This window comes from Miscanthus floridulus, chromosome 8, assembly GCF_019320115.1.
Source record: "Miscanthus floridulus cultivar M001 chromosome 8, ASM1932011v1, whole genome shotgun sequence".
NCBI classification, from domain to species: Eukaryota; Viridiplantae; Streptophyta; class Magnoliopsida; order Poales; family Poaceae; genus Miscanthus; species Miscanthus floridulus.
In genome coordinates this window covers 91787053-91800151 of record NC_089587.1, presented here as the reverse complement: position 1 = coordinate 91800151, position 13099 = coordinate 91787053, and the positions used below count along the sequence as shown (strand labels likewise).

The 13099-nt window shown below is 44.2% G+C and overlaps 2 protein-coding genes across 9 annotated transcripts in view; both read right to left on the bottom strand.

Moving 5' to 3' along the window:
- Positions 1-9388, bottom strand: part of LOC136476968 (uncharacterized) — a 41807-nt gene extending 32419 nt beyond the window's left edge. The window contains exons 1-6 of one of the 8 annotated variants that reach the window (XM_066474954.1): positions 5985-9388; positions 4964-5609; positions 4698-4870; positions 3872-4619; positions 3440-3560; positions 3081-3290 (exon numbers count right to left, since the gene is read on the bottom strand). In XM_066474954.1, coding sequence (XP_066331051.1) covers positions 3456-3560; positions 3872-4619; positions 4698-4870; positions 4964-5308 — 1371 coding nt within the window. In that variant the 5' untranslated portion in view covers positions 5309-5609; positions 5985-9388 and the 3' untranslated portion in view covers positions 3081-3290; positions 3440-3455. Of the gene's footprint in view, positions 1-2851; positions 3291-3439; positions 3561-3871; positions 4871-4963; positions 5610-5984 lie in introns of those variants that run through there. The other 7 variants (XM_066474950.1, XM_066474949.1, XM_066474951.1 and 4 more) reach the window with 7 other exon arrangements.
- A 501-nt stretch (positions 9389-9889) lies between these two features.
- On the bottom strand, positions 9890-12740 carry LOC136472925 (probable RNA methyltransferase At5g51130). The gene is made up of 8 exons (XM_066470626.1): positions 12335-12740; positions 11703-11817; positions 11499-11546; positions 11153-11393; positions 10959-11046; positions 10803-10868; positions 10395-10463; positions 9890-10307 (listed from the first exon to the last, which is right to left on the bottom strand). The coding sequence occupies exons 1-8, from the start codon at positions 12635-12637 to the stop codon at positions 10218-10220; spliced, it is 1020 nt and encodes a 339-aa protein (XP_066326723.1). The 5' UTR covers positions 12638-12740; the 3' UTR covers positions 9890-10217.
- Between the last annotated feature and the right edge of the window lie 359 nt (positions 12741-13099).

The window sequence follows — 13099 nt, the reverse complement described above, 5'->3', positions numbered from 1 at the left end:
TTCGAAAGCTCCCAATATCGTGTCATCGAGAAATCGATTGCATAAAGGTCGGTATCAGCTGATTCGAATGCAGTACTGGAATCGGCTATCTTCAGATAGCGCCAGCAGAAAACGATAAAAGCTACGGTTAGCGTTAGGAAAAACATATTAGACTCTACAAAAAGGGAAAAATTAGGGTCTAAGTTATCTTAAATTAGGAATGTTTTCTCTTATGCCAAAGATTATAATGAGTCGTGCTTAAATAGGATTTATGCGTAAGTTCCGGGTATAAATATTGGACCCCGCCTATTGTAAAGGACACACAATCAATAAAATACAAGTTACTTTTTCGGCTCCGGCCACCCCTTAGGAGTAGGAGTAGAGTAGATCTCGGCGAATTCTTCAGCGAGCAGGGTTGCATCTGTCCGACCGACCTTCGGCTTGTCTGTAAGTACCGTCATGACTTATACTTCTGTTTGTACGGCTGCATCGATCTGGTCAACCTCCACTGCGACTCTGGTATAAACTAGTTATCGACTCTTGTCTAGTTCAAGTACGGCTGCATCGATCCAATCAACCTCCACTGCTCGAATTAGATTAAGGTCAAGTTATCGGCTCTACCTAAGAGTGGCAATCTTTGGTAGATTCATTAAGTTATCGATCTTGCTGATGTTCTTATCGTCATTAGTTTACAGCAACATCAACCTGCCCGATCAAGATCGATTTAGATCGGCCTCATATCCTTTAGGTCCGTCGTTTGCTTCGTCACAACACGATATTGTTTACCTTGAATGACGATTTATGTTTCATCGGTTGTTTTTACTTCGATCTTGATCGCGCATAGTACGTGGTTAAGACATGAATAATCTTGAAGAGGTTTGTTGGCTAGTTAAATCTAGTTTATAGTTCACCATTATGGTTGTAACAATCCGATCGATCTCCACTGATGGCACTGTAGATTGAAGGATGCTAGTTAGTAGATTTGTTCCTGATTAGGCGTGACCTTAGCTGTTTGTTATGCCTACATCGACTAAATAGCCGATCGCCTGTGCGTTAACGCCTACAGTATGCGTCCATGATTCTGTTAAGCGTAAATAGATCTGTGTATTTTAAATGTTTGATTCGTTGTCTTTTTCACGGCTGCATCGTCCGGTCAAACCCCACTGTTAGAGATAGCAGGTTAGGTCTGATGAGTCCGTTTATCCATGTGAAATAGTCGATTGTTCACACGTTGTAATTCTCTTCACCTGAATCGGCTATTTTAGTCAATTCATCCGAGCCTTCACAAATAGCATGTCTTTCAGAAAGCCTATCGAAGTATGCATGTATTTACGGATTCTTCGGTTTTAGTTTGTTACTATCATCATAGTTGTCATCAATCCGGTCGAACCTCACTATTGGTGGTAACATATTAGATTCAGAGCGTCTGTAGATCTATTTATGTTAGATAGTCGATTCGTTCGCATGCTATATGTTTTCTCGTTAGATTCATCGGCTCAATTATTTATACTGGTAATATCCACCTAGCTGATGATCTCTTTTACATATACGTGTATTGTACCTGTCAACATAAAATCAATCGCTACCCACGAGATTTACAGTCCGTAACATCCGATTTCTGTGCGTATCGACTATTTAATCGTTCTTTCCGTATGGCTGCTCTCGAAGCAGCACACTTAGAACTGTCTGGGCATAGACCGGCATGTTCCCCCTTAAATTACTGATAAACTTTCTCTCCTTGTCAATTACAGGGTCAAATTGACTGGCACGTCTCGAGAGGAATACGCAGGATTGATTATCCCTGCGTTAAAGTCAGGCGGATCTCTAGCTCCATCGAGCAGACCCTTCCGGCTTGTTATGTGTTGACACATTTTCGTGCCGACGGTTTCAGATCGTGAAAGCACGAGCCAGCTGCTTCATCTGCGCATTCTCTTCAACCAGCTGGGTGACCTACTTGTGCACATGCTCATCCTCTTTCACAAGAATTTGTAAGGTCTGTAGGAAATGTTGTGTGCTGCTTTTCAAGCAACAGGTTTCAAAAGAAAACGGATAAAAAAAATTGAAGATACATTTTCTAGAATTTCCCAAAAAAAAAGAAACTTTCCTAGGGGACTTAAACTCATGGCATTCACATTAATCACCCGAAATCTGCCCTGACTCTAATGTACAAACACTGAACCCCACAACTAACTTATATAGAAAGATAACATGCAAACTGAGGATTGCTTAAGCTAGGCCTCAAAAGGACTATCCAATAGGGAGTAACTACCCATCCAACATCTGAGCTTAGCCTCTCCATTATGTTTCAGTAGGTTTCTTGTCATCACTTTTTTAGAAAACTGAACAGCACGTCAAATGCGAACCATATCCACAGTTCTACTACATAAAATAGAGGCTTAAAATGACCGCACTGGTAGAATTGGCTCCTATATAGTAGTTACTAACATGATCAAAATAACTATAAAAATTGGACATACCCGAAATGATTGGATGGAGGGATGAAAACGGATCGGATACGGACGGATATCACCGATATTACATTTGTTTTCATATTTCTGTCCGGATTCGGATTCGAATACGGATAGTGTCAACTATGTCGGATAGGATACGATTGGATATCGACATCATAAATATGCGATTTGAGTATTCGGATACGGATACGGTATCGGATGTTGGATATCTGGACTCGGATACGGACAGATCTCAACCCCTCTAAACGGATTCGGTTTCGAATACGGTCAAAAAATATCCGTACCGTTTTCATCCCTAGATGGAATATAGAGAAAGCAAAATGAGACGGTAGGGTCAATTGTACAAAATAATAAGACCTCACATATAGGACACACGCTTTAGATACTCATATCAAGCAACTAGTTCTATCTGCTGAAAAAATTATCAAACAAACCTAATCTTCCAAAGAATAATAAAACTGGTAGGGAAGAGATCTTGTATACTAACTGAACTGAATAATATTCAATCATATCCTGTAATCAATTTTATGATCCTTATCCACGAATCCATATAGCTTTTCAAATCTAGGTAAAAGGATTGAACAACACCCAAAAAAGAAGAACAACAAAGTTCAATTTCATACTTCATACCTACAATAATGCAGGGCGGAGCTCGATCTGGAAATCCTTGAGCTTCGTTGCACATGCTAAAACAACATTAGCCAAGTCATTCTCAACATCATCACCATGACAATTGCATAGCGCAAACTTAATAAGACTTGTTTTGATGCATGGAAGTGTTGAAAGCATTCTCTGCCAATCAATAGGGGGACCTGTATAGCTCTCATGGGAATCCAACCGCTGAAAGCAAAAAGAAAACCATTATGTTTTTTTATGAACGTAATTAATCAAGAAATAAACTTCCTCTCATGTTTAATGTCAAAACTTATGTCTAAATGTCAAGTAAATGTGACCAGAGGTTCTATAATCTATTGGGCAAGAAATCTTACAGATATCTTCAGGTTTTCAAGCTTGGGGAAACAATTCAGAAGGGAAGGGATCAGTGCAAAATGTGACAACCAGCTCAAGTCTAGTAACGCTCCAACACAAGGGATAGTCAAGCATATCAGCCTACAAAAAATATCCAGTATTATTAAATAATTTGTATATTATGCTACTGTAGCTCCAAGTTTTCATAAATTTCAGAGAAAAAACCCTGAAGTTTTCATATTAAAAGAAAAAGATCCATCTTAATTTTATCCCCTAAACTATTGCGAAAGCTATCCCAGACCTACATTTTCAATCTCTAGGCAAATAAAAGCCCTTGGTTTCCACCAGTTTTCTGATTTAATGCCCACTATGGTGCAATAAGTTGCTACATTAAGTCAGCACATAGAAAGGACAACAGGATGGAAGTCTTTAGGGCATGATATTATCAATACCTTAATACGAAATCCACAGAGTTCAACCGTCTGCTGGTTCAGAAATATTGTACTAATCACCCGCAGCTCTGGAATCCCACGAAGTTGAAGGAGGGATCTGTGGTCGAAATTCCTGCCAGGTTCTTGGACAAAGAATAATAGATTTGGCATCCCACTCAGACAAAGGATGTCAAAGCTGCAATTCCACATAGTCAAATTTCTTAAGGTCTCTGACCGAATACTCAGAATAGCAAGGTTAACACATCCAAGGGTCAGCGTCAATAGCTTGCAGTTGCATAGTATAGAATCTAGATCAGAATTCTCAAACACGCAATGGGACAGCCCCAGCTCTCTCAGATGTGGGAATGCAAGGTTATCTGTGATTCTTGGAACTGAGAAGAAGCATAGGTGAATTTTCTGAAGTGATCTGCAGTGAGCTAGGTTATTAGGCAAGAATTCCATCAGTGACCTGGGCCATCTCCCACAGATGATGATTTCTTTTGTATTCTTGCTGATCAGCTTATGAATCCATACACGCCACTGAAGGCTATTCACCTCTTTCCATGAACTGGAATCAACACGGAAGACTTCAACTGGCCCAGGGTGAAGATAGAGAACTCTTGAAATTTTCTCTGCCAAATTCATGGTGATCCTCTCTCCAGTCTGCATAATTTCTCTATCATTGTCAGATCCCAGTTGCACATCATGCACTACAAGAGGTATTCCTTGGCAGATTTCCAGCCACCTCCTCGAGAACAAGTAACCCAGTCTGAAAATATCCCTGAAAGGTAAGTGCCTGAAAACCAGAGAAATAGCCTCTTCGGGCAGAGCTTTGGGCTCCCGTGACCTGAATTCAGCAAAAGCCATGCCGCTCGATTCCGCAGCTGCAGCGTCTGAAGAGAGAGCGACAGAGACGCAGGCCGGCCCCAACGCGTAGGCTCCGCTGACGGTGACAGTGGACCCGGCATCCCCCTCGGAGACGACACCAGTGGCGCCGCGAGAGATGTCGCCGTGAAGGATCTGTCGAGCACCGGGGAAGATAGAGGAGAGAGCTGAAGCAGGCGTCAGTGGGATGAAAGCATGAAGTACCACCGTATTCGAAGGGGAGCGAACCTCATCCCACGTGTCCTCGTCCGCGTCCGCGTCGAGGGGAGAAGTAGAGCAGTCGATGTCGGTGCCGGTGGGAACCCGTCCCGAGCCCGACGAGACGGAGGGTGCCGAAGAGGATACGTAGCCTCGAAGGAGGGTTTCCGCGCTTGGTACGGAGCCCGAAGAGGAGACGTAGCCTGGAAGGAAGGTTTCCGCGCTTGGTACGGAGCCCACGGAGCCGCAGGAAGGTGAAGAAGCGGCCGCAGCGGCGCGGCGGAAGAAGTTCTTGGTCGTGTCTGGTCCTGCGGGCAGATGTAAGAGGACAAGATCGCGAACTTCGCGCGGGTCCTGCTCCTCCTCCACCCCCATTGCAAAAACCGAAATCGAGCGGGCAATTTGGTTGCCGCTGACGCCGGTCAACCGCCGACCTGCTGTTGATTCGGTTTGGTCCGCTCGGGGAAGACGACGAAGAGCGGCGGTGGGTTCGACTTCGGCTAGAAAACCATGGGCCGCGCCAGCTAGGGCTGTTGCAGTAGAGAACCTACGAGCAGTAATGGCGGTGGATGTATCGTGGTGGAAAATAGGAATTATTGGTGGTGGCCTTATCTGCGGTTGATAGATCGCCGTTCAGGAGGTAAATGCCGATTGAAAGGGCGGATCGCCGATCACGCTGCAAAGAGATCAATAGTTCCTGTTTACCAAAGAACTTTTAGGGCCCATTGGGTTGGGGCCATTTCTGGCCGGAACGTATCTCGGCGATGCATGACCATATAAAATACAGTAGTATTCCTGGCCGGATCTGTTCCGGGGCTTGATTACGTGAAAACCGAACGTGCCCTTAGTGAGTTTTTAAAAAAAAAAAAGAACTTTTAGTGAATATGTTAACGCTTGCACCTAGAATGTACTTATTCATGTGGTTTTGTTCTTTTTCAGATTACTTGTTGAACTGGAATTGATAATGGCTAATAAGTGATCTGCTCAGGTCAGGGCACAATCTGAATTGATATTTTCTATTTTGAATTAGATGAGTTGCTGAAATACGCACCGATCTTGCAAAAAAAAATAGCTACAGGAACACAGATCACTACGGGAGATAAGGATCATGTGTATTTCTGAATAAGCACTTCCCTCCTTCCTTCAAACTGAATCGAGGCAGCGGCACTTTATAATTCTGAGCTGAAATAGCAACCAAAAAAAATAAATTGAATGAATATGTCTATGAGTATGTTGTTTACAACGTTAGCCATAGTGATGTTGTTAATATCCAACGTACTCCATCCATTCCAAATTATAAGACGTTTTGTCTTTTCTAGATACGTTGTATTTGTTATGCACATAGATATACATTATATCTAGATACATAGTAAAAAGCAATATATCTAGAAAAGCCAAAACGTCTTATAATTTGAAATAGATTTAGTAATTAATAACTATTTTAAATGAAACTTACATATAAAAGTAACAACGGAAGTGCAATGGTTATTATTGCATATGCCAAATGGTCTCAATTCATTAAGAATAGAAAAAATGACCATATACATCTAATAATTCTCATCACTGCATGTGCCAAATGCCTCAATTCAAAAAAAAAGTACAATAGAAGGATCATAAAGGAGTGATGATCATCATTGCATATTCACATATACATTAATTCGGAAAAAAATAGACAATGCATGATAATCATCACTACATATTCTCAAATGTCATAGCTCAATTAAAATTTATAGTCATTACATAAATTGTGAGCCATTGTAAGCTTACCAAATAGGTATGCATACATAACTATAACAACAGGTATGGTAGCTTTGATTCTAACATCATTGGAGCTATACAGTATTGATTACAATAACAGAGAAACACAGGCATGGATATATATATTTCTTATCTTATCTTGTAGGTCGTCCAGGAGAGGTGAAGTGAATGGTATCTGATGCCTTAACTTCGACAGTAGCTTGCACCTAAAGAGATATGGAACTATTTTGGACTAAAAAAGTCTGTCATGACTCGTAAGCTATCTGGAAACAAACGTATGACTAATCAACATTTTTTGCAGGATGAAATATAGTAATCGGAGACGTAAGAATGTAAAAATGCAGTAAATTATTAGTTCGTTTAATAGTACATGAAACAATTTGATTCTCTGTACTTGTACAGCTCTTTGAATTTGTAATATGAAAACAATTTGACTGTACAATTTCTAGCCTGCTAAAAAATAGGATAAATTCAGCAGGAAGAAAGTCTACTTGTACAACGAGTGAAAATTAGCTAGTGCATCTCATCTTTGTGTGCTGACTATATTAGATTACAGCACACAAAGAAAAGGGAATAGTAAGGTTCTTAGTAATGGATATATAGCGTGCTGTATGATCCTCAGAAGCATAAGATAGGAACAGAATTTTTATCCTTAACTGCAAGATTTACAGCCGTAAGATCACTGGAAGCAGGAGGTGGCAGTTGCAAGCACGTGGGAGCCGTGCGGGCGAGAGGCAGGGCAGCCTGCGGCGCCTCGCGCCTGGTGCGGCCACTGGCCAGGGCTGTCTCAGACGCGCACAGATGCGAGGCAGCAATGGCAGGGCGCAGTGGGGCGAGGTGGCACTGGCCCCACCATTCCAGATGTCTAAATCAAATGAAGCTGTGTAAGATAATCCACTTTAAAATGTTAATCTACATGTACTACTATCTGTTTTAAGACAAGGCGACAAGCACCCCGTAGTAGAATGATGAAGAGACAAGTTCGTGAACTCCAATGTCGAAAACATAATGCTCAAGTCGGCGTGTATCCATGCTGTTGTAAAAGTTTGGAGCCCTTTCGTGGGAAGGTGCAAGTATTCTTTTAAATTTAATTTTGATTCTAAACTTGCTGATACTTCACAACAAGCTCATACCCTGAGGAAGTTACATGATATAATATTATTCAGGATTCAGTCGACATGAGTTAGTTGGTTATACTCTACTTAACCCAGACAACTATGGTGGTTTTCCTTTTCATTAAGAAGAAGATTAAAAAATATATATACTTGGTAACATTTGATAGCTCCGTTTTAGTTAACAAATCTTCCCTCCAATATTCTATCATGGCCTCATGACATGACACATCTCCAAAGTTCCAAATGCTCTCTGAAAGCCAAGCTCAAGGTCACTGAAAACTATACAAAGGCCCAGCAAAACCACACCAAGAGTTTTCTAGTACCACACCAAGAGTTTTCTAGTTGAGGAGCATGGGCCGTTTCATCACAAAGCTTGCAATTAAGTTGCATCGTTATCTAAAAAAAGTGGATTGAAATGTATTCTGTTCAGTCAAGTAGGACTTGGAAGCGGTAGAGTCTTACCGCCTGTGACCGGAAGGTTCCGGGTTCGAGTCGTGGTCTCCTCGCATTGCACAGGCGAGGGTAAGGCTTGCCACTGACACCATTCCCCATACCCCGCACAGAGCGGGAGCTCTCTGCACTGGGTACGCCAAGTAGGACTTGGAAAGAAGGGCAGGCTTGGTGCAGTGGTGACTGGTGAGAGCTGTCTCACAGAGTCATCAGGTCACGGGTTCAAAGCCGCCTCTCCGTAGATTTTGCGGAGAGACTTGTCTCGGTTTTTCTCTTGCCCAGACCCCACTCATGTGGGAGCCTTCGACGCTGGGTCTATGACTTGAAAAAAAAATACGAAGGTTGAAAACATTTACCTTTTTGGTATGAACGTGTTTTTGGCTCCTTGCTGACTGCTCAGGCAGCTTGCCGCAGGAGGTTGAAGTAGCAGACTCTACCACTACGACAGCAGTTCCTCGTCGGGGCCTGGACTGTGCTTAGGCTGTTGCGGCATTCCGTCGAACAGTGCACACGCGCGCGCGGCAGGGCGCTCGTGGCTGCTGCCTGGTGCTGTGTAGAGGGCTGAGGACGAGGGGAGGTACCGCCGCTACACATGGATTCCTGCAGGCCGCAGCTGCTGCCCAAGGCTGCACATGTCAGGCTGTCAGGGAGAGGCGGCCTCAGCCACCAGCACGGAGGCGAGGTGGCACCGACGCGGCTGCTCCCCAGCGCGGGCGCGGTCGGCTCCTCGACGCAGGATGCGGCCGGTTCCACGGCGCGTGCGCGGCCGGCCCCCGGACGCACGTGACTCTGCCGTCGCGAGCTCGGTCTCGCCGCGCCTGGAGCCCCCGCGGCGTCTGGAGCCCGCTGCCTCGCCAGCTCGTCGATGGCAGGGACCCGCGCCGGTGGCTTGCGCCGGCGACGCGCGGCCAACCGCACCCACGGGCCGGGAGCCGCCGCCAGATCCCTGCCTCGCCAGCCTGTCGCGAGGGGCCAGCTCATCGTCGTGCCAGTGCGCCGCGCCAGCTCAGTGGCGACCGTGATTCAAGCCCGCTCCGGTGGCCCAGCAAGCGGAGGGTGGAGCGGAGAGCGGGCCAGCGGGGGGTGGGGTCGGCGGAGGAGGCGGAGGGGACGAGCGTTTTTTGTTGCAGGACACGTGGCAAAATAATACGCCAGATTCATTGGTGCAGATTTCGTCTTTTAAAAAGAGTTGCTGATGGGTAGTATTTCATTTCCAGCTGTCTTCCTACAAGGAAGGCAAACGGGCCTGGGTCGGGCTTCTCGTCACTGTTCTTTGTATGTCCATTTGGTAGGAATGTGAATTGGGCCCTTTTTTTCAAACGGCTGCCTGAAAATACAACCTTATCCATTTCGAAACCAAGATCTAGGAATAGGCATAGCAAATACTCCACTCAACTCATAGGACAAGTCATCTGATACCTCGACGGTGCCGATAACACTGAATCTTATCTCGACGGTGTCCTGTCTTCTCTCGATAGGTCCTGTAGCAAAAATTGTCAACAGGAAATTCGAAATTTGGATAGACCCAGAGGTGGGATGATCTCATTCTAAAATTAGGGACACACGCTTTGATACAGATTTCTCATTACTCGCTCTGTTCCACCATTCTAAATTAAACAATAAGCATGAGAAATCATGATGTTCATAGCAGACAAAATTGATATTAGTGGAAGCCTCTTTTTTCCCTTTCAGGGTAAGGTATCCTGTGTCCATCATCCATTTTATACAAGCACAAAACCATACAAATTTCCCAACACTTCATCTAGAGAAGAAAACATCCTACCACCACACTTCCGATCCATCTGATACTCTCTTTTGCAAATGCAAGTCCAGAACCATGCAAGGCCTTCATTGTTGTACTTGCACCCAGTCCGTCAGCGAGCATTTCAAAGCTCGACACGATCATTTGGTCAGGGAGTGTGCTCTTGGGCAGGGATGCCACAATCCTTGACCCAGTTTCATCATTTGTGGTAAACTTCTATTGGGCGGTTGAAACCACTGACGGTACCCACCAATCTGTCTGCAATCAACTCTACCGACCTAAATCCAATCTGGCAGCACAAACACCACACTGTTTACTGAAATTCTGCTGAAAGGGTCAAGAGCAAAACTTTGAGTTGGCAGCCAAAATAAAATACCTTGTCTAGAAGAATCTCCCGAAATGTCTCTGGGTATATACAGATGGTGTTGAAGTTCTCTTTGGCAACCTGAAAACAGGTGGGGAAAAGGTAGTAAGAATTGCAGGTTTATCACGCTCAGGGAAATTTAAAGGTCTACAACATGAAAGAATCAAGAATTTGTATTAAATTTGGCAGAGGATTTTGATCATTTATGGTATGTTCACTTGAGCTTAGGATCAAGAGTGCAGCAGCTAAGAACATAGGCTTGTCAAGAGTCACATTTAGCCTAATTAATGGAAAGTGCAGCAAGATTTTCACAAACAACTTCCTTCTAAGAAACAACTAACATTACCCATTTCAAGGCAGTGTAAAGAAAAATATCAAGAAGGGTTAGCTGGTCACATAATCTGAACAAAAAGAACCAACCTCTGAAACTAATCTGTTATTCTTATATGAACTCCATGGTTGAGGCTCCATGATAAAAACACCTCCCTGCAAAATTACATATGGGAAAAATATGTAATTTTCCTCTTACCGTCTATGTGCAATTTAGAAGACCAGCAAATAGAGAGGCATAGATACCGGTCTAAGAAGCCTCCAGATCTTCACAAACAAAGTAACTAGGCCATCATCACCCCAGTTCAGGTGGATCCATTTTGTCACACTCAAACTACATCATAAAAAAATTAAAAAATAAGCTAGTGGCACTGTGGGAAAGAACAGTACAAAGAAAACTTCAATTCTTGAGAGATCGCTATCGTTAATCTGTAACTTACCAGAGTATGGTGTCATACTGTTCTGAACATCCATCCATACTCTCTACAAAATTTTCACGTCGAAAAGAGACAATTTTAAAAAGATCTTGGTGCCTGTTCCCATTTGATAACTCAGATGCCACTTCTCCTGGAGAGCTCTGAGAAGGAGAACCTGACAATTCCTGAGCTTTCACGTTTTTTGTAGCCACCTTATCCTGCCGCATTATCCTTCGTAGGTTCCACTTAGCAGTCTCGATCAAACCTAACAGGGAAAGATAAAAATGAATTCGATTCAAGTAATATTCAACGACAGAACATGAGAGGAGATTCGACACGCAACAGGAGTTTATTAGGGGGGATTAAAAACCTGAATCAATATCAACTCCAAGAATGCTTCGACAATTAAATTTCATGGCTGCACAAGATTAAGAAAACAAACGTGAGAAGCCTAATGACCTCATCTTGGGGATTGAGACATTTGTCTACAAGAACTACATAGCACCTATAAGCATGCTATATAAGAATGTAGCGAATGAAATCAAGAGTTTATACCCCAAAATCAAAAGGTTACCTAAGCCAATCGTTACCAAACCCTGGTTGCATCCAATATCGAGACAATCCTTGTTTTCAAACCACTGCTTCTTGAACGCCTCGAGGCGAGGATCTTCACCAACATTACGGTCAATCTGTAGAATTATTGAAGTTATAATTTATATCAGCTGGAAAATGTTAAATCCCCTCCCACCCTAATAGCATTTAGGCATGCTATTACGGAATAAAATATTGGAAAATCCGAGGTTAGGAGTTACATGTAAAAGAGCTCCATCTACTCATCCCTGCCCACTAGTCATTAGGCATGCTAATGCTATTATACGGAATAAATATTGGAAAATCTGAGGTCAGGAGGTACATGTAAAAGAGCTCATCTACTCAGTCCGGCCAACAACACTCAGTCCACAGGCCAGTACCAGTGCTTTCATCCCCGTGAACCATCTCTAGTCACGCACTTAGGGATGTAAGTTTAACTTTCTCTGGGTCATGGGTCAATCCAAAACAACCCAATTGAACCGAAATACCCAAACCCCACGAACACCTGAACCTACTGTGAGGCATATCGTCGAACAGCTGGCGACCGCGCGTGAACACTGATTGGAGAGTAGCAGTTCGAGGGAAAAGCATAAACGGAAGCGGTTTCGCGCTCACCCGGTAGCCGTAGTAGTTCTTGTAGTTGCCGTAGATGAAGACCTCCTTCTTCCGCTTCTGCCAGCCGCCGCCGCTGCTACCTGCGCCTCCCTGGCCTCCCTCTCCCTGTTCGCTGCTCCGCTTCCTATTGGCCTCTCCTTTAGTCCCCTTAGCCGCAGGCGGCGCGCCCTCCGGCTCCGTAGAGGTGGCCATGCTCCGAGAAGGGATGTTGCTACCAGCGCCTCCCTGGCCTCCCTCTCCCTGTTCGCTGCTCCGCTTCCTATTGGCCTCTCCTTTAGTCCCCGGCTCCGTAGAGGTGGCCATGCTCCAGAAGGGATGTGTTCCCTCGCCGCCGCACCCGCGCTCTGGCCGGTTGCGAGAGTTTCGCGACTGCAAAGGGGTTTTGCTCTGTTGGGGAGCGGCGCGACGGCGGTGGAAACCCTCGCGGGGTTTTGCGTTGCGGCGCCAGGTTGGGCCAGGAGCCAGGTCAATGGCGGTGCAGGGTGGTTTGGGTCGTGGCGGGCCTGGCCGACATCGAAATACTATTTTTATCTTCCTCATGAATTGTTCCTCTTTGAACTTTAAAATTTGACATTTTAACCTTCAGCTCCCAAAATCGATTAAATTACCTCTATATCCAGGTTAGATGTGATTTTTATGAAAGTTTGATTTTTTTTAGTTAAAAAAACTGATAGGGTCCTTTCGGTTAGCTTGGAACAGAGGTAGAAACTATTCTATCTTATCAACATTATATAAACTAGATAGCACCTGAGAGAAAAACACTGT